Source organism: Thermobia domestica, chromosome 12 (genome assembly GCF_964235325.1).
Source record: "Thermobia domestica chromosome 12, izTheDome1.hap1.1, whole genome shotgun sequence".
In the NCBI taxonomy this organism is placed as follows: domain Eukaryota; kingdom Metazoa; phylum Arthropoda; class Insecta; order Zygentoma; family Lepismatidae; genus Thermobia; species Thermobia domestica.
Window position 1 is genome coordinate 41,466,795 of NC_137465.1, and position 21,424 is coordinate 41,488,218.

General features: G+C 35.8%; 1 protein-coding gene across 3 annotated transcripts in view; it reads left to right on the plus strand.

Annotated features, from left to right (window-relative positions):
- LOC145666430 (uncharacterized) overlaps positions 1-21,424 on the plus strand; it is a 150,275-nt gene that overhangs the window by 29,217 nt on the left and 99,634 nt on the right. For all 3 annotated transcript variants that reach the window (XM_081733647.1, XM_081733650.1, XM_081733649.1), the window contains exon 2: positions 5,179-12,599. In XM_081733647.1, the coding sequence (XP_081589773.1) occupies positions 5,221-12,599 (7,379 nt within the window). In that variant the 5' untranslated portion in view covers positions 5,179-5,220. The remainder of the gene's footprint in view (positions 1-5,178; positions 12,600-21,424) is intronic.

Sequence of the window (21,424 nt, forward strand, 5' to 3'; positions counted from 1 at the left end):
TTTGTCGGGCCTACCCTACTTGTGGGATTACGCTTCGCCACTGTAGAAGAGAGGTAAAATATGAAAATAACGTTCGTTGGGTTGCCACTATCGTTTCGTGTATGTCCATATATCCTGTCTAATCTTCTGTAATTACTTCGATTCTGTCTGTGGTTAATAATAATAATAAAGCTGCACCATTGGACTCAGCTGAAAATTATATAAGTAGAGCAATGGAGGGAGTGTGGTCACATCTGTTCTTTCCGTGTGACTATATTTCATATTTAGAACATACAGAACGACAAACAATGCCTGCAGTATTGCCTTCTGGGAGAAAGAGTTCCCTTTTATAAACTGTTAGGAGCAGTAGTATTTAGCGTTAAAATACTATTATTTCTGCTTCAGCGCGCGTATGTAATCCCCGTCGTTGCTACTACAGTCAATCGTACTTAACCCAAACTCTCAACGTCCTTATACAGGACAAAATAGTCGATACTAATTCTGCTTTTCTCTAAGAACTATCGAACAGATTGTTAATACTGCTATACTATATAATGGCGGATGATATTACATTCTATAAAGGTAACCAAGAAAGTCCTGTCGCTTTTTGTGGAGGTTTGTGTTCAATTGGCCCTCACAACGTGAGTTTATGCGAATTTAGGTAAGGCGAAGGTCAATTGTTGGTGTTGGTATATCCAACATACTACCTGGTTCTGGTAGTTCAGTTACACCGTGAACTTGCGTAAGGATAGAGTGAACGTGGGACTTAAACAGAGCGTCATGACGGCGTGTATGCTGTAAGAGTTGAAACTGGGGTCAAAAACCGATGCAGCAGGGCGGAAGATATGCTAGGCCTTTGGTGAGTGTGTTGTGACTACGCGGATGGTGCAGCGGTGGTTTAACAAGTTTAGAGACGGTAGCGAAACACTCGAAGACGCACCACGTGCCGGAAGACGAACACATGTACAAAATGATCTTCAGGCAGCAATTAAGGCGAAAAGTGGTCAGACATGTGAGGAACTGGGACTACAGTTCATTGTGAGTGGAGAAACAATTCGGCAACACCTTCATCAACTTGGGAAGCATTGTAAATTGGGTCGATAAGTCCCACATGATTTGACTCTGGTCCAGAAGGCAATGCGAGCAGACATCTGTGTTTCTGTGCTGTCTAGTCTGAGGAAGGAACCATATCTGAACGGAGTGTTGACATGTGATGAGAAGTGGATCCTGTACGAAGCTCCACGGCGCCGTCATCATTGGTTAGCATCCCATGAACCGGTTCCAAAATAGCTGAAACTAGCACTACACCTGAAGATGGTCCTCCTGTGTGTTTGGTGAATTCTTCGCGGCATCGTGCATCGGGAACTGCTACAGCTGGTCAGAGCATCAATTTAGCTGTGTGCTGTCAGCAGTTGAGCCGTGTTCAAGAAAAACTCAAAACTTTGGAGCCAGCACTTCTTAATCGCAAAGCGTTTCTCCTGTTACAGGACAACGCTAAGACCCACGTGACTAGGATGACCCGGGAAACCATTCTACGCTTTGGATGGGAAACACTATTGCATCTACTATACTCGCTGGACATTGCACCGTCCAATTATCACCTGTTCCATTCCTTGGACAATCACCTTGGAGGACGCCATTTCAGATGCCTAGTAGAGGTGTAGAATGCACTTTATACCTTCTTCGCTTTACGGCCCACCGAGTTCTACCGCGATGGAGTCCATGGCCTTCGAGAACGTTGGCAGAAGGTCGTCGATGCTAATGGGGACTATTTTTGACCTTCCAGGTAGTCTTAGGTGACATGTTCAAGGGTGGTGGGTGAAAAAGCGATAGAACTTTCTTGGTTATTGAAGATTAAGGAATGGGCTGTATATGTATTGGTATGGAAAGTCTTCTTTCAAGTTTAAATTGGCTAGAGTTTTTTTCGTGTTTGGATCTTAATATTTCTGTAGGATCTGATGCTGAAGTCAATCGCATGAAGGAAAAATAACTGGGTAGATGGCAATAGGGCAGATGGAGTTGTGTGGCAGTTCAACAAGTTTTGTTCGAATCCAAATGGTAAAACAGTTATAAGTTAGTATTCTAGAACTGATAAGCGTTGGATACTTCATAGTGCAGTGGTTGATTCCTCTCATTAAAATTTTAATGTAGGAAGGGGATTTTGAATTAATGCGAAACGTACAGCCAATTATTATTTACACACTTTACTAGCACGCAGACTTGTATACGATACAGTGGCTTCTTCTGGTAACCTTGAGAAACTATCCATAACGTGATTTATTATGCACGAAATGCCCGTACTTGTTTTACAGTAGCAGTAAATCACAACGAGAGGAAGAGGAAAAAGAAGGAAAAGAAGTTTAAGACAAGACAGAAGAGCATTTTTTTTTTGTTTTGTTTAAAGAAGAAATAATATGAGCTTAAAATATGGCGCTTAGTTAAAAGTAAAGCTGATTCAGATGAAATTAAATATTTCAGTTTAACGTTCTACGAGTATGATTTTTAAGCTAAGGGAGACGATGATTAAAGTGATTGATGATGGAATAATTGATGCAATGAGAAAGTGGGAGGAAACGGGGGTACCTTCAAAAAAAAAAAAAACACAGACACAGTGTTGTCCACCACTAACTTATTTGCTAGAGGATCGAACTAGAGAGCCCTCACAGCGGAGGTGAGCGCTCTACCTCTGAGCCGCCGTGCTCCTTAAAGCTGGTTCAAGACATAATACGCCAGTAAGTCCATAATTGTAACAGTGTGGTTATGTAACGTACACCGATAACGCACTATTTAGCAGTGAGAAGCTTCCTGAAAAACACTAATCGTTTTACCTTACAGCATTTTGTTGTTACGAATTTAATTATATGTAAATAATAGTAGTTTTAATTATAAATAAATAATACTAAATACACACTAATGGAAAATAATACTAGTTTTAAGTATGTGTGGAACTTTGAAAAGAAAAGGTTAAAATTTTCTGTAAAATTTAGTTCATTCGTCTCGCCTAAATATACGTCATTGTTGATAACGATCTTAAACGTTTCGTAATTTCTGTTCTAATTGTTTTTCAGTATGGATTGGTGTGTTTGGACTCGTATGACTGTCTAGCTCATATTCAGGAGTAAGATCTGAGTTAAGTTTTAGTGGTCTGATTATTTGATAACAAACCAGTTGAGAATGCTCCAAAAAGCATTACCAGGACAAACTTAAAAAGAATTAGTATAGGCTTTATACCAAGTGCTCTGTGTAGTTTATAGTTATATTTATTAAACAATTTTTGTAATATATCTATCCATATATAATTTCCTTGAGTACTCAATTTTTTCCACATGCTTTGTTTAAAGGTTCTGTGAAAACGTTCTACGATTTTTACGAAGATACATGCTCAAAATGGAGGGCTCAGAATATCTCGAAAAATTCGAAAAATATCTCTGTGACTTACTGTTTCCGAGATATGGCTCCTTAAATCTCCCGAAATCTGAAATTTTTTGGGCAATATCTGGGGAATGATGGCCACCTGTTAATATTTGGTACTAAAATGTTAACGATCCTCTTAGGTATTGATAGACACCAATATGATCTCTGTATGACTTATGGTTCCCGAGATATAGCTCCTTAAATCTCCCGAAATCTGAACTTTTTTTGGCCAATATCTCGGAAACGGTAAGAGTGACGCGAAAAATTCCATCACTTCTTTCAGATAGTTTTTAATGCTTTATCAAATGGAGGGCGCAAAATTGAGAAATTCGCAAATAAGACATGCACACTCATACAGACAGAGAATTCAGCAACGAACTTTTTAAGTTCGATGAAAATGTGTTGTACTCAAGTTGTTATTACTGGCAATAAATGTGAGATGGCATGTTGAATCTGTTTGGTATTGCTTGCCATTGATTGAACTGAAATAATGCACTGGGTATTATTTATAAGGTGGGAGTCAGTTGTTAGAAATTTCTTTCCTGATGAGGAACGAAGAGGAAAACTGATCTGGTATGCTGGAGAGTACAACTAGAATATTAACATTGAAATTAGGAATTTATGCGGATGAATGTTGTAAGACTTTAAACTAACATGCAATAAAAATCAGCTGAATTGTACACTAAATTGCAGAAATTGTATTTCGATTTTTGAATAGATTATGTACATAAATACTATTATATAATGTATTAGCATGTCTTGAATAAAACAGATGAGTTAGTTGGCGAATTAGCAGTGTTATTAATGGCTTTGTTAACAATTACTTAAAACATTGTAATTTCACTATTTATTTACTTATATTTGTTTCGTTTTATCACTGAATTTGATAACTATGAGTATGAATAAAGAAAATAATCGAAAATAAAAATGTCTTTTATTATCGCTTACCAAATATTTGCAGATATTTTCGTGACTGATGGTAAGAAAACAGAGGCGGGCTGTAATTGCATTCTACAAGGTGAAGGTTACGCCTGAGTACCCGTAATCTAGTTCGTGTTTATAGTTTTCAGCGGCTTCGAGAAAATATAATGTGCCGTTTTCATTGTTGATTAACCAGGGCTAAAATCCAATGAACAGGTTTGTATACGAATTGCCGATAAGATTGTTATAACCCTTAGCAACAGGTAATAATGATATAGTCTGATCAACTTTAAGTGAAACCTTCGACTTATCAGTTATAAAGTTGTCATTATTGGGAAAGAAGTGACCGACAAGTTAAAAAGACAAAACGGATTGTCGGGTTTCAGGTATGACAGATTAATTTCGTTCTGTGCTTCATTTATATACCTACCAATATTAAAGTTATTATAGCCAGATACAAAGCTAATAAGAGTCGGAATTTTGATTTGGCACTGCTGAAACTCAACACGTAGAAGGTTGCCAAACAAACATCCCTTCCGACCAGACAGGAAATTGGTTTTCCGTGGTCGCGTAGAGGGAAGGATATTTTGCTATCACCTAATATTTCCCCCCCTGAGGTTTCACTAGCTTTGATCAGATGTATAAGTTAAAACTATGATATGAAAGATTTCATGTTAACGTTTTATTCAGAAATTATTTTGATTTTTTTTTTCAAATAAAAATTTCATTTGTCAGAATAATTGAGATATCAGATGGATTTTTTTTTTTTTAATATTACGTTTATACTTACATTCTTTTGTATGTGCAAAACTCATAAGAGACAGTACGAGTAATACACTTTTTTCTTTTATATCTTTCTTTTAGGTAAGAGGTTAGACATATCTTACATTTGAACATGCATCCAAGATGAGTACAGATGAGAATACTGCGTGCGAAACACTCACACAGTTACCAGGGAAGGGAACAAGTGAACCAAGTGAAATAGTTGCCACGAATGAAAAGCATATATTAATAGAATCAGATAAGTCTAAATTTCAAGATATTTGCATAAAAGGGAATAGTTACAATGAAGAATCGAGTAATTGTGACTCTCGTAATTCTGTTGGGACCAGCAATGAGATCAGCATTGCGGTAAAAGCAAATTCAAATGATGAAAATATTTTACATAATGAAAATGAACTTTTGGTGAATAACCAGAAGACGACGTATGTAAGAAGTCCAGTGTTGAGAGAAAAAGACTGCGCAAATGAACTCACAGAGACTGCGAACGTTAGTAAAGCGTTAGAGACTGAAAACAGTGATTTATTTAAGCACAATGTTCCGAAATCAAATGTAGAGTTAGTAAAATTGGATGACGAATCTCCCAAAGAGATGGATGGATATATTAGTGCAAATGAGACTGAAAAACTTTGTAGTGCGGATAAAACGAACGCAACAAATGGAGAAGTAACTGTATTATCCGTATCGTCAGATAACGTCAAGTCTCCGGTGGCTGTGGAACTCTATGGAAATTCGAACAAGGACGAGCATCTTGCTGAGAATACTTCAAGTCAGGCAGGAAGTGCATCTACTGGTGAACCAACAACAAAGAATGAAATAATTACAGTTCATTCGGAGGAAGAAGGGAAACAACACACTTCGGAAAGTGTTAGTAATCCGGAAACTAGAGAAAGTACGTTAAACAGTAATTCGATAGAAAATATGACAGATGACAAAATACCCCAGCATGATAACGTAACCGAGAATTCTAGCAAATCAAATATATCCGATGATTCGACAACTGTTTATGAAAAAAATAATCTCACAATAGAAGCTGATGCGAGCGATTCATGCAAAGTAAATAATGAAAATGAAGTGGAAGTGAACGATAATTTATTAGACACACAAGAGGAATTGTCTGATGAAAACATGTCTCAAAATTTCGGACAAATTGATTTATTAACCGATAACGAAAATGATGATAAATTAGAGAAAGTTGAAATTCAAGATGGTGATAAAGAAGGTACCCCTTCAGAGTGTAACAAGAAGTCAAGTGATTCATGCATTACTGTGGACGGAAGCAAATCAGTTACTGAATCTCACGAAGATTTGCAAAATGAAATAACCGATGTGGAGGATTCCAAGGTTGATCTGAGTCATCATCAGAAAGAGTTACCACAGATGACCATAGACTCAAATTCCATTGATTCAGGCCAAGAAAACATGGAAGTAGGAATAACTAAAGATGATAAGCAAATTTTAGAGAAAGGCGATGAAAGCAATCGTAGTACTAGGTCTCCTTGTGTTGAACAACAGCAGCAGATTGAAATCGTAAGTAGTGAAGTATCTCCTGATCAGCAACAGCCAAAAACTAGTGATATGCCAAACGAATTGCAAAAGAAAGGTGAAAATGTCACAAGCAAAGATAAAGATGCGAATTGCGAGGAAAAGCTTGAACAGGATGAGGAATTGTATGATGATTCCCAAATTATTGAAAGTTCACAAGCTTTAGATACATTTTGCAGTACTGTTCGTCCGTTTGGAGCTTCAAAACTGATAGATAAGTCATTTTCATCACCTGTCGCAGAACGAGTTGTTATAGACGATTCAGAAGACAGTTCTGATGAAGCTGCTACAAATGAGCCTGTTCCTGAACAAGCGACACAAATTAGTAGTTTGACATGTGATATAAATAAACCTACTTCATCAGAAGATAGAGACGAGGCTGCTGAAGTCGAAGTACCCAATTTAGAGACAAACTGTTGTTCAGAGACAGTAAGGCAGACTCCAGAGACAATACCAAACGTTGCTGAACAGAAATCCAGTAATGTTCAAAATGATGTTTCGAGTGAAAGAAATATATCAGGGGAAATCGAAGATGCAAATCAAGCTATGAAATCAGAAGGTACCAAAAGAGAACGTGACTCTACTTCACAAGACTATGAAATCACAACTGATGATGCGGAAAATAATGCGGAACTTCGGGAAGCCACGACAGATACAAGTTTGAGTCGTGAGAATGAAGTTCTTACTTCAAAAGACAACGATGTAACCAATGATCGTGAAGATAGTGCCAATATATCACTGCCAAGCAATGATAAATCTATGTCACATCTTGTTTCGAGTATTGAGTCCGTTTCTAATAAAACGGATGCAAACGTAGCAGATAGTGCGCTGCATACCGAAGTGGAACAATTAGCAAATACTGAAAATAAAATTCCAGTTTCAATTCTTGAATGTAATCAAGATGTAAGTGTTAGAAAAAATGAAGGTTCTGGTGACACTGAAGAGGCTAAAAACAGTCAAGCTACGTGTACTGATTCAGAAGGAAATTTGGACCATCGTGAGAACCTTTCTGAGAGTTCTATTTTGCAGGCAGATAAGAACAATGTGGTTGATGTTCCTGATCAGCAAGATATAAACGGAAACGACGATGTCTCTAATTTTGAAGAAAATACACAAATGAATTTTAGTGTCGAAGATTCACAGAAATATGACGAAGAAATGTCACAGCGTTTGTATTTGTCTGATGACAGTATTACCGAGTGCACCACTGAAATCGAGAAATCTATAGAGAACGAGACACAGATGGAAGAAAATATTTCCACAGTAGATATATCTGACACCATGGAAAGTGTTGAAACTAATGTATTCAGTATGGATAATAATGACAATATGGAAGTCGGTGAAACTTCTTTACCAGTTAGAGATAATGATGAAATTGTGAAGAACGATATCCAGATGGATGAGGAAAGTAGAGAGAAGGTATGTATAGAAACGGTCGATTCGACGGAGCAGAATATTGAGGTACACGAAACGGAGAACTCTTCATTAGACAAAGGCTATGCACAGAACGAAGATTCAGAGCTACAAAATAACGTAAATGTTAGCAAACCTGTTGTAGCAGACATAGTAGTGGGTACATCAAGTGAATGTGATGGCGAGATTCCAGTGAAAGGAAACACTGGAAGTAAAACCGTACAGTCAGATCAAGATTTACCTTCTGTAGATGAGGCAAAAGGTAGTGGTAGATGCGATCAACTTATTTCACAGGAGGAAGATAAATATGCGAATGCTGTTGTAGATAAAACCGCTCATGATCCTTCCGTAGAACAAGAAAAGTTAGGAGGAACAATGAATAAAGATGAGAGTAAATTGGAAGAAAATCTCATAAATACAGAAAACAGTTCAAAGCAGAATGAATCAGAACTAGAGGATCAGAATAAAAATCAATCACGTGTACATCAAGTTGAGGTATCAAATGAGGAAGTTAGATCGGAAACAGGAGAAAGCGATAGGATAGACGAAAGTGTACTAGAAAGAAAAAATGATGCAGAAGCCGCTAGAGAAGATGTTTTGGATTCCAGTCCTGTTGGAGCTGCAACTTTAATACCAAATGTAGCGGAAACTGATAACGTATGCAAAACGACAGCTAAAGATGATCTGAATACGTCAATACAATTGGATGTATCCGAAGACAATGCGTCTGAAATATTAGACGTGGAGTCGGAAGAGATTCAAAGTAACGTTTCGAACGTTAATGAGTCAGAAAAGAAGCCAGAAGATATTATAGATCTGACTGAAGATGACACTATAGACGATGAAACAGCGAAAGAAGTTATTAAAATGAAACAAGCAGAAGAGGAAACAGTAGAACAAGAGACCGAAGGTGTGTGTCAGGAGGTTTGTAACGCAGATTCAGGAAGCAGCAGACCAACTGTTGGTGAACTTTTAAAGGACATAAATAAAGATTTAACAGACCAGCACAAACTGCAGGAATCTAAAGAATTGGAAGTTCAAGTAGCTGAAAGTGTTGTTTCAAAAGAAGAGTCGAATCAAAAGGAAATAGAAAATACAGATGATGAAATTTTAGAGGTAAATGAAAATACAAATGTACCTTTTGCAGATCATAATAATCAGGAGGAGATTAAAGAATTGGAAGCTCAGGTAGCAGAAACCGTTGTTTCAGAAGGATCAAGTCGAAAGGAGGTGGTGGATAAAAATAGTGAAACTGTAGAGCTAGAAGATAATGCAAATGAATCTTTGATAGATCAGCGTAATATGGAGGATACTCCAGTATTAGAATCTGAATCAGCTCCATCTGCAGTTTTAGTGGAAGAGTCAAACCAAGAAGATTCTGAAGATAAAAATAGTGAAACTGTAGAGCCAGAAGAAAATGCAAATGAATCTTTGATAGATCAGCGTAATATGGAGGATACTCCAGTATTAGAATCTGAATCAGATCCACCTAAGGTTTCAGTGGAAGAGTCAAACCAAAAAGACGCGGAAGATAAAATTAGTGTCTCAGAAGGATCAAATCAAAACGAGGTGGAAGATAGAAATAGTGAAACGATAGAGGTAAACGAAAATGAAAGTGAACCTTTGATAAACCAGCGTATTGTGGAAGATACTCCAGGATTAGAATCTGAATCAGATCCACCTAAGGTTTCAGTGGAAGAGTCAAACCAAGAAGATGTGGGAGGTAAAATTAGTGTTTCAGAAGAATCAAGTCAAAAGGAGGTGGAGGATAAAAATAGTGAAATTATAGAGGTAAACGAAAATGCAAATAAATCTTTGATAGAGCAGCGTAATGTGGAGGATACTCCAGTATTAGAATCTGAAACAGTTCCATCTGCGGTTTCAGTGGAAGAGTCAAACGAAGAAGATACGGAAGATAAAATTTGTGATAGAATAGAGCTAAACGAAGAGTGTTTAAATTCACCTGAAGTGATAGATCTAGAAGAGAGAATCGAAGACTCTAATAAGTCAACAAAAAAAGACACTAAATTTCACGTAGATATAGATTCAGATTCAACCGCAATTTCGGATGTAACAAAAGAAATAGTCGAGATGTCAGGTAAAGAAAATTTGAACGCACTTAAAGAGAATAGTTCAGATTTGATTGAGCGTAATAATGGGCATGATGAAAATAAAGAGGAAAACATAAACGTTACGTGTATTGAAGACGATGTTACAAATAGATCTGTGTTAGAAGATAAAATGCAAAATAATGAGCAAGGTCATATTGCGAAAGTTGAAGAATCACCATTAGAGCCTTCTGTGATTTCTGATCCAGAGGTACTCAAATGTGAACTATCAGAAGACAAATTTTTTTCTGAAGAAAGTAATAATACAAGTTCAGCAGGAAAACAGCCACTGTTCCAACAAACTATTGAACAGGAAAATAAGGAAGTGAAATCTACAGAAGTCTCAGATATATCTTCCAAAGTAGGTGCATCATGTCGCAATGAACCCTCTGTTGTGGATGTAACAAATGAATGCTCAAAATCTGAAGATGTAATTGTGGGAAACAGTAAAGAAAAAAATTGTGAAGAAGTAGCAAGAGAAGACGCAACATTAGAGGGCGAGTCTAAAGAACAAAAGTCAATAAATGACGACGGTAGTCTTTGCAACGAATTAAAACAGGATTATACTATCGCTGTGCAACAAGATGACACCGTTATCCAGAAGGATGATACGGTGGAAAATCAAGACATTGATCTTTCTATCAAGAAGCAAGATGATAAAGTGCAAATTGCATCAGAAAAACGTGAATTGAATTTAAATGACGATGCATTGATAGACAATGTGGAATCAAAATTTGTATCATTTGACTCAAATGTAAGCAAAGATGTTTGTGTAAATAAGGTAGAATTAGGCGAAATACAAAATGAAGAAATTTATGTGAAAGATGCTTCAGCAATATTAGAAACAAAAGACGAAGAGAAAATAACAAAATATGACGTAAGTGATGCAAAGGATTTAAATAAAAGCATTGCTGAAAAAAATATAGAAGGGGTGCAATCATTGGAGTCATCTAAAGCAAATGAAGATAAAATCATAGATACTGAACATACAAATAATAAACCAGTAGAGACAACATCCATCCTGCCTGTTAACACAGAGCTTGATAAGATAGGTGCAGAAAAACTTACGGAGGTCGAAAAGGATAACATGTTAAAATGTACCAATGTGAGCTTAAGTGGTCAAGAGACTAACCTGGCAGTGGATGATAAATTAAAGACTGCTTTTAGTTGCACTGAAAGTAATATTGATATTTCGAAGGCAATTGACTTGACAGAGGAGGAACCATTGTGTGTGAAAATACAGGACAAGGAATCAGCTCAAAATGTTTCTGCCGTGGCGGATAAGAATATTCTAGAACGCAGTGGTGAAGTTGACTCAGATGATGCTGATCGTCAAACGTCTGTAGATGGAGAAGAGAAAAAGGAAGTGGCTAGTATTGGGGCAGAGGAAGCGTCTGTTTCAGATACTGAAGACAACAACAAAGCCAGTACTAATTTAGAATCAACGCCTAAACAACATATATCTGAAGAAACTAGAGAAGCTAAAGGAGATAACTCTCAGTATGAAGAGATAGAACCTATTTCTGTGCAATCGTCATCCCAGTTACCAAATGTAAGTACTGGCGGACAGAAACGAACTTTGGACGACAGAGATGAGGATACAGTATTAGATATTAGGATCGAGGTAGAGAGTAGGAAGAAAGTGTGTACAGACACAGATAAAGAAGCTATAGATAACCTAAGTTCCTCTGAACTGCATACACAGATAACAGTCCCTGTGTTAAAGGATAATACTCAAGACAGTAAAATTAAGGAAACTGTAACAGAACAAGAAATATCAACCATTCATTCCAGCGACAATGATGTTACTGATGTTGAAATTTTGGAAAACGACTCTGGACATGCTGGTGGTTCTAATATGGATGATACAGCTGATACTTCATTTAAAAGTGCTCTTGACGATTCAGTGCTCGTAGTAGAAGATTCAGATAATGTTAACAAAGATATATCTGAGGACAAGCTTGAAGTGACAGAAAGTGTCGCTGATAGGGATAAATCTGATTATTGTGAGAATTTAGAAGAAGACTTATTTGCCGATGCTCCTGAACTAGAATCTGCAGAAGTGGACAGCAGTGATATTGATACGAAACAAGATGCGATATCAGTCACTGACGATAATCATGTTATAGCTGTAAGTGATCATGAAGATACGTGTACTGAAAGCAAAGTACTGTCTTCAGAACGTGATTTAGATAAAGAAAAATCTGAAGACATACATGATTTAGACGAAAACGAATCAGCAAGTAAAGACGTTGATCACAATGATGAGATAAATACAATTCAACAATCTACTGATACACGCCCAGAAGAAACTTTAACCGAGATCCCACTTTCCAAGCACAAAGAATTAGTTCATAATAGTGCAAATGCCGAATCCCTGCTTGGAGAGCCTTCTACCGACAAGGGAAGCAGTCCAACTGCAGCAGACAGTGGCCCTAGGTGAGTACTGAGAAAACACAATTGAATGATTTTAATATGTGGACTTCCTTTCTCCGTTAGTTGCGTAGTTGCATTTCTTGAATTTCTGGGCTGCTGTGTAGAGGCTCTTCATGCACGAGGCAAGGTTTAATAAAACATTAAAAGTAATATTATTATTTCGTGATTATTTATTAACTTTTTTTATTTTGTTCATTATTTCTATTTATGTCTTGCTTTAATATTTTCTTTTTCTTTTTTGTTGGAGGTGTCAATAGTAATATCAATTTAATTTATACATATGTTTGTGTTTCATAGAATATTTGTGTCGTTCTTTTTGAAAAAAAGAAGTTATGAATTTTGTAGCACAAAATGGAATGAATAAATGGAATGCTACATTGTTTTTCGATGTTGCTTATAGTAAAACTATTCTAAGTTTCATTTTTTTGACAAGTAATGCCTGTTTGTAAGTTCCGTGAGAAGACTATACTTTAAAATATGGCTTAACACGAAACTTAAGTAGTATTGCCAAACAGTTGTTTCCTCTTGCCTAGAGTAGCTAGGAAATTTCACGTAAACCTTGCGTACATTCAACATTTAAATGTTCCTTATTAGTAGTGTAAAGTGCATTAGTTCTCGGACTTATGCGCAGGTTGCCGGCGACACTTCGGCCAAGCCCGGTGTCTTGCCTTTGTAAAGTGGAGATTTATTGCATGTTCAGTGTACTCTGCATTTCGTATGTTTACCGGATCTCAATAAATTATTTCTTTGTATTAAAGACAATTATATCACGAACCAGTTCAAAGAGAATACATATGTCTGCATGAGACAATCTTATGATCATACAATTGGGTCGTGGTTGTCCTGTATCGGGACAGCACATTATTCGCCCTTTCATCTTTCGAGAATTTGATATACTATCTGTATGGAAATCTCTGTTTGAGTTAAACGACGAAGAACTCCGTATCGGCTATTTTTAGCAGGATAGTACTACCTTAACACAGTTGAAATGGTTTCCCTATTTAATGATGTAGTATTTGAAGAACTTCGTTGACCAAGGTCGCTCATCTTTCACCGGATTTCATTCTGTGAAACATGTTTAAAACAGAAAGTGTATTGCAACAAGCCACGGATTCTCCTGAAACTGCAATATTCAGCGGGAAGTGACGTGTGTGGCTCTTGACATGAAGGTGAATACATTCTGTAACACAGAGAACACGTGGACACTCATTTATGCGGTTGGAGATCTGCATAGATGATAACTTTCAGCTGTTGCTTTTTTTTTTTCATTATGCCTTTCATATACCAAGGTATACCCGTGAAAAAAAAAAAAAAAAAACTGCATTATGTCTATTGGTTTGAAAGTTACAGGGAGTGATATGAATTCAAAAGGGAATAAAACTCCATATACTGTTCGTGCATCTGCTAAAATGCATTGTTAGTAAATGTATTTTTAGCTTGAATTAAAGACTGTTATAAGTGTTAAAATTCAGTATTCCAGATGGAGGTCCGATAAAGCAATCTGCTTATTTTTAATGTGTTAAACACAATAGTGTTTTATCCCTAATCAATTATAGAAATATGCGTGAACTTTCCACTCAGCGTCTTCGTTTCAAACCTATACAGCCTTATCTTTAGATCTTTGAAAGAATAAAACTGAGGAAATAAATAGAATTATTATTTGTTCGGCCTTATCTTGAAACTGCGATAAATAGTCACATGGAACTAAAGCCCTCGGATTTCTGTTGGCAAACCAAAGCATTATATTCCTCCACAAAATAGTTTACAATTTTTAATTATTCCTTTTAGTATGAAACAAACCTATAAAACACCATTTTATAAAGACCAAAATATATATACAGAGTTGTACTGCAATCGAGAATAATTAATGAAATAATAGATGTACTACATTTAAGCATGCGCATTGATTATGGCGCCAATTCAACTTACTAAATGTGTTGAATAAATTATTCTTACTGTAAAATTCAAAGAATATTTTTCTTTTTTAACCTTTGAGATTTGTTTTTCTGCGCGACACAGGATTGTCCCAGTGGACGTGTATAATTTGCTCCTCCCTGTGCGAAAGAGCAGTGATTCATTCACTGGCCAATTATAGTTTCGAACAGCGGAAAGATAGAAATAAATTCGTTTATCTCCGTTTAGAGGTAAGGTGGAGCAGGTAATAGTAGGGAAACCTAAATAAATCCGTCTTATGTGAATGTACTTTCAAAACAATAAATTTACACTAAGAGTGCCTTCTTGGTTCTATTATGCTGGAATATCATATAGACGGAAATAAGAATTTTCTTGATTGAGTGGGTTAGCCCTCTGCCTTAGGTGTAGGGAAACCTGGTTCGATTCCCGAGAGCCCACGTAATTCGGATTTCACTTAAGCTGTGGTTCTTCGTCTCCATATCGATGCTGAAAAGGAACGTTGAAAGAACTGTGTTGAATTACGAAAAAATGCGCAATTGCCATTCATAGTTAAAAGTATTTTATTCCGCATCCACTTTCATAGTTTTAAAATATAATTTAATTAACGTGAACAAGTATCGCTATACAAACAGTCAACACTTATTAAATGGAAATTCTGTAATCACCGCAAAAAACTGGGACAATAGTTTCAGAGTTTTAGTGAAATTCGTATACCTTGCACTAAGACAGTACATTGACTCACATTGCCCTATATAAAAGTAGTTACCTATTATAAATTTTTTGAACACTCACCTTACTTCCAAATTTTGCTCCTTATGATAACGGAAACAAATTCCGCGTCGGTAGAAGCCGTCAAAGCAAAAGCAGCCAAGTATAGGGTTATTGAAAAAGCACGCGGTTTTGTTAATCAAATTATGAACTTTATATTTTCAAAACACGCTAACAAAGTTCATAAACATGTTCACACATTCCGATTTTAGATATGGTGAATGACGTCGGGCATATGACCTCCTCCATGCAATAACTCTGTTCGTGAAATTCTCTATGACTGTCTGTCAAATTTCCACTTGGATATGCCGACGATTCGTCGAATTTCCTCCTTTAATTCACGGAAGGAACGGGGTTTATTGACATACACCAATGATTTAAGAATGCCCCAAAGAAAAAAGTTAGAAGGAGTTAGGTCGCAGGACCTCGGGGGCAGTTCCTGGGCAGCATTATGCGAAATGAGACGATCCGGGAACCGCTCTTGGAGCAATTGGATTGTTTCGTGGGTAGCAAGGCAGGCTCCATGACTAAATACAGACTGACGAAATGCGAGACATTCAGACTTAGGCGACAATCTGAATGTTTGTGGGTAGAGCAACAATACAAAACAATGTCGGCAACCGAGAAACAAAAACTTGCCAGACGATCCAAAACCGCTTTTTGAATAACCCTATATTTGAATAACCTTTCAGGTGTTTACAACTGTTTTGTTGTATGAATGCGTGAAAAATCACTGTGATATATACAGGGTGTTACAAAAATTTGTTACAATATTTTGGGAATAGATTCCTTAATAAGAAAAAAAGTTAATCTGGACTTGTGGTTGGAAGTGCATAGTTTCGTAGTTATAGGATGCCGAAAACGTGAAAAAATGAACTTTTGGTCAAGACATCACTGAGGAACTAGTATGTGACCTATCCAAATATCCATCTTTCAAAGTCTTCGGTATACTTGCACCATCATTTTAGAGAGACTGTTTGGGAGTACTTGATCATTCTCCAACTATCTCTCTAAAAAAATTGGTGTTCAAGTACTGGAGGATTCTTAAACATGGATATTTGGATAGTTCACATATCAGTTCCTCAGTAATGTTTTGACCGATTACGCTAGGTCCCATAGTAGTGAAACTATGAACTTTAAAAGTTCACTTGTTTCATGTTTTCGGCACCCTATAATTCCGAAACTATCCATTTTTGAGCACAGGTCCATATGATTTTTTTCTTATTTTAATTTGAGAACTCTGTAGCCAAAATATAGTGATACATTTTTGCAACACCCTGTATAATCAGAAACCATTAAAGTGGTCAAATAGAAGCAGGTGTGAGGTCTGTCCCATTTATTTTGGTATTCTTCTACGCAGAAGTAACACTTTATCAAAGGAAACTACTTCAGCGTCTTATACATTGATGTTGAGTTACATGTTTGTATTAATTTTCTGTGATTGAGTGAGTGAGTCAGTATTGATGATTAGTCCTTTTGTTCCATGATATTGTGTTCGCATATGGCCACTGACTCAAGGTGTTGACTAGTATAGTCTTTAAAGAAGACTTTCCCTTTGGTTTGTGTTAATGACAAATTCAGACCAGTTTTACAAACTCCTTGATGTCACAGTATACACAAAGCGCCATGACTGATGGATATGTATTCAGCACGTCAGTGTTCCCACTTCGTTATTTCTGACTTGCAACACTGGACTTCTTAAATTAAGTAGTTCCTAAATTGCTCATGGTGATGGTTCAGTTTGAAAATTCTGTGTTGCCACCTAGGATCAAGCTAAGCTGCCCCATACACAAAGGCATGAGCGCTAATATTCGGATAGATTTTTATTTAAAACTTTTCGGAAATAGTAGTGAACATAACGTAATATTGTATCATTTGAAGGAAATTCAGGATCATGAAAAATTTTATTCTAGGAATCAAGCATGGAAAGAAATGTTTTGTGATTAATCTTGAATTTCATTAAGGATATAAAGAATTTATATTTGTAAAATTACATGTTGATTTCGAATCAATTCTCATGAACAACAAGATACACATTAATTATTATGTTGATGCCTTCAGCATAATTTTTGAGTTCCATTCGTTAGCAAACTATGCACCATCTACTATCATGAAATTAAAAAATCATCTTGATATTTTGCCCCTTTTTCATGTACTTCTGATCTGTTGGTAAATATAGTAATATAGTTCTTAAGGGTTTATTTTATTTATTATGCATTGCTATTACCCTATTCCTAGTGAAGCTTGTAGCACAACAGCCGAAATGACCGTCGAAATTATATCGAGTCTAAAGAAAGATGTTTTGGATATGATAATGGTGTGTGAGTAGTGTATCCAAAGGCGGTTAAGTTTTTTTTTCTTTCTTTCTTCTTGTGTTCATAGTTACATTTGTAAAGTCAGGGGTCCAAAAATAAAATTGAACAAGTTGAGTGATAAAAGTACGTACGATGGTAGGGGCATTTGGTGGTATAACGCCCTTGCGTACTTAATCGTAAGAACCAATGACATGATCAAGCGGTCTGTTGCATTCGGCTGACGCTCGTAAGACATGGTTTCGAATCCTTTTTGGGGGACATGGATATTACGTATTGTCCTTTCGACTTAATTCATTATCATCATTTATTTCTCATAATTTCCTTTATCTTAAAGGACAGAATTATAGGACGTAAACTTATAAGTAACATTCAGCATTAAGAAATTGCGTTATAAGTTTTCCTGCAGAAGGCAGTCGCGTAATAATACAGACCGCTGTGGAATCCTTTTAATATCCCTTATTGTGGGGAAACATCTAGCGTGTGAAAAACTGCTTCCAAATGACTTATGGTACATCATTATATCACTAGCAGACATTGTTAACAACATGATAGCATTGATTCTATTTGTTAAAGTCAATACCAGGATCTCGGAGAGGTTGTTGTTGTGGGATGGCGTGCATATTATCAGCGAAGTAGAAACAATACCGCATGAGGTTTCGAGTTGCCAATCTGGCTCTGTAGGATTCTACAGCTTTTTGATCCAAAGTTGTTACATTGGAAGAAATCTGTTAGATTTGTAATTCTGTACCTGAGATGAAACCTAGACCGTGGTCCATCCTCATTATAATCTTCCGCCTGAAAAAAGATAGCTTCAGTTTTCGTACATGTTGAGAGTATATTTTCTATTTATCTACCACGTGGCTCTACAGTGACAGACCAGTGTTACACTGAATAATAACCAGTAGTACGTGAGACTATCAGATATAAGACTTGAAAACTTGTTACATTTCGTTTAGCTTTTATAACAACGTCCAGGGAGAAATATGGAAAAGTGATGGTCAAACTATTGCTTTGCGTTATTTACAAATAGATCAGAACACTATCTTCGCTTCTCTTGTATGCTATTTCTAATTGACATGAATTATATTTCATATTTCTCTTTCGTAGATTTATTTCATTTGTGTGTGGTCTGTTAACATTGGTGTAAGGAATCACAATTTAAATCTCAGTTTTCTTTACATTTTGTTAATTCAGTAATAAAAGTTAAGTTTAATTCAAATAACAGTTCAGCTAGAAGTATTATTTTAAAAAAAAAATGATAAAGACCTCGAAAACGTTACGTGACATCTATTATGAGAAAGTAAAGGAAATATTACATACATTACGCAAGACGGCATCGCTTTTACACTAATTGAAGAAACTGGGTGAACTAATTAGATTAAAAAAAAGTAGTGTTAGTTCCTAAGTAATAAAAAATTACAAAAATAAATGAATTTGAAAACATCGGTGGAAATGCTCTTTATCTGTTATTCTTTGATTTAGTAGTTCGATAGATTTGTTTAAAATAAACACAAACGCAGTCGAGAACACTGGTAACCGCGTATATATTGAGAAATAGTTAGTAGAATATAAATTAAATTCCTAAAATCATATTCCGAAAAGTTTTAAAATGTCTAACTTAAAATTGCTATCTACCCTGCGCTTGCAGTAATAAAGATAAAAGCATCAGTATTTTTTTTTTTTCTTTAAAATTCTTTCAAGATGCTCACGATTACGTTGATACTGAGATTTCATCGTTTTTGACCACAATAGAATGTTAGAAAAAAGCAGAAACGAAAACGTTATAATGGATGAGCAATTTAATAAAATTTACATTTATAGATAATAAATTTATTAATGAATAATTCATTAAGTGATAGGACATTGAATAACTTAATTGTTTGTATTATATGGGAAGAATGGTATTGTAGATTACATGACCTTGACATTTAAGTGCAAGCCTCAACTGCTATTTAGAACTTTCTAATTTCCCCTTCACTGGATTGTTCTCAGGTATAATAATTCTTCAGATTTGATCATACTCAACCTTCTATAGTGTTATGTGGCCACCTCACGCTACTTCTTTCCTTCTTTATTTGATGAAGCGTTATCGAAATCATATATACCTACCTTTCCTTCAATGTTCTGAGATTGTTTTCACAATTTTCTGGTAATTTACATATAAGCGGAAATTAAAGATAATTTGACTGTTTTGTTTGCTTTAATGAAATTAAGTTACTTCATTTTCACGTTATAGTAGACACGAGAAATTTTATTATACAACATTTTATTTCGCTTTGGGTTTGGGAATGGGAGAATCAAAACTGAAAATGAGGTGTACTAACGTTTTACTTAGTTTTTTGTAAATTACCACTGCATGCATTTCATCTTGGTCATGACTAGTATATAGCAAGGATAAGAAATAAAATTATCAAGGTAGTAAAAAGTAACGAACTCATTGGATAGAAACAGTGTTATAATTAGTACCTTGCCAGTCCTGAAAGAAGTTCCCAGTTGCGGAGCACATCCTGTTACTGACTGAGCGTCTACGTATCGTCAGTTATGTTGTAAGCTCATCACGATGATGGTTTTAACCCTTGTGATTCAAGGTAGACTGCTGCAGTAGTGTTAAAAGTTGCCAGTCGAATTGTAGGCAAAAAGTTTCTGCTTATCCTAGTTTTGAAACTAGATATTTCTATTTTTTGCTTGCCCTATTTTTGAAACTAATTTTTCTTAATGTACTGATGATAATATATGTATCTAAATGTGTTCTATATGCGACATCTGTAGCAGTAAACGTAAATTATGAATACTTAGAAGCTGGCCTCTTCACCGTGATTTAAGAAGAAACTTTAAGTACAGAGTCTGGTTTCATAATTATCTCAATTTGTTTAGTTCGGTGATTCTCAAACTTTTTGAGCCTAGTATCTCTTGGATGAATGCGAGTGAGTACTTCCCATTGTCTTAACCCAATGCGCCCATGCACAAGAAAGAACGTAAGACTTGGACAAAACAGTCTAAGAACCAGAAAAAAAAAAAAAATCAATTCGTAAAATCAGCCTTGAATATATATATATGAAGTGAAAGGAAATTTTGTTTCTATGGTTACTATTATTTGAAAAATAAAAGTAAACTTTTGATAATGTGTAAAATGCAAAATGGCTTTTGTCCAGTGAGAAGAAAAAGTGAACACTTCATGAAATCTCAAACGTCCCCATAACAGTCTGTTGCCCCTTCCCCCTCCCAATCATAACTTTTCTTTTATGAGGCGTTAACGCCCACATTGAGAACCACTGGTTTACTTAACCTTTATTGGCCAAATTTTCTGTTCTGATACGTCAAAGTTTCTGAAAATACATTTTAGATTTATTTTTTATAAGTGATGTATGAAGTTGTGTGGAATTTTTGTACTTGTACTTGTTTAATGTTACTTTGAATTCGTGCGCAGAATGCATGTTTGATGTCAAAACATGTAGCCATATTACACATTGATTTAATATATGTACGCGAATTAATTTAATTTTATATGGGACATGCATGGATTTCAGTTTTTGTATATTGTATAATGAGCATGTTCTGTATATTGTACAAAATACACTACACAAGTCTTAAATGTATTAGAGTATATTCTGACATATATATATGTAATACGTATGAAATATATTATAACTAATAAATATACCGACGTTTACTGCGAGAAATATTTTGCGTTCTTCTCGTATAGAATTTCTCTGAATTCGAAGTCTCGCACGAAATTAGAAGAGTTCGTATGGGCATTGTAGTGGATCACCACCACTCCGTTTCCTCCCTTTTAGGTTAAATAAATTATAAATAAATAGAAACCATTAAAAC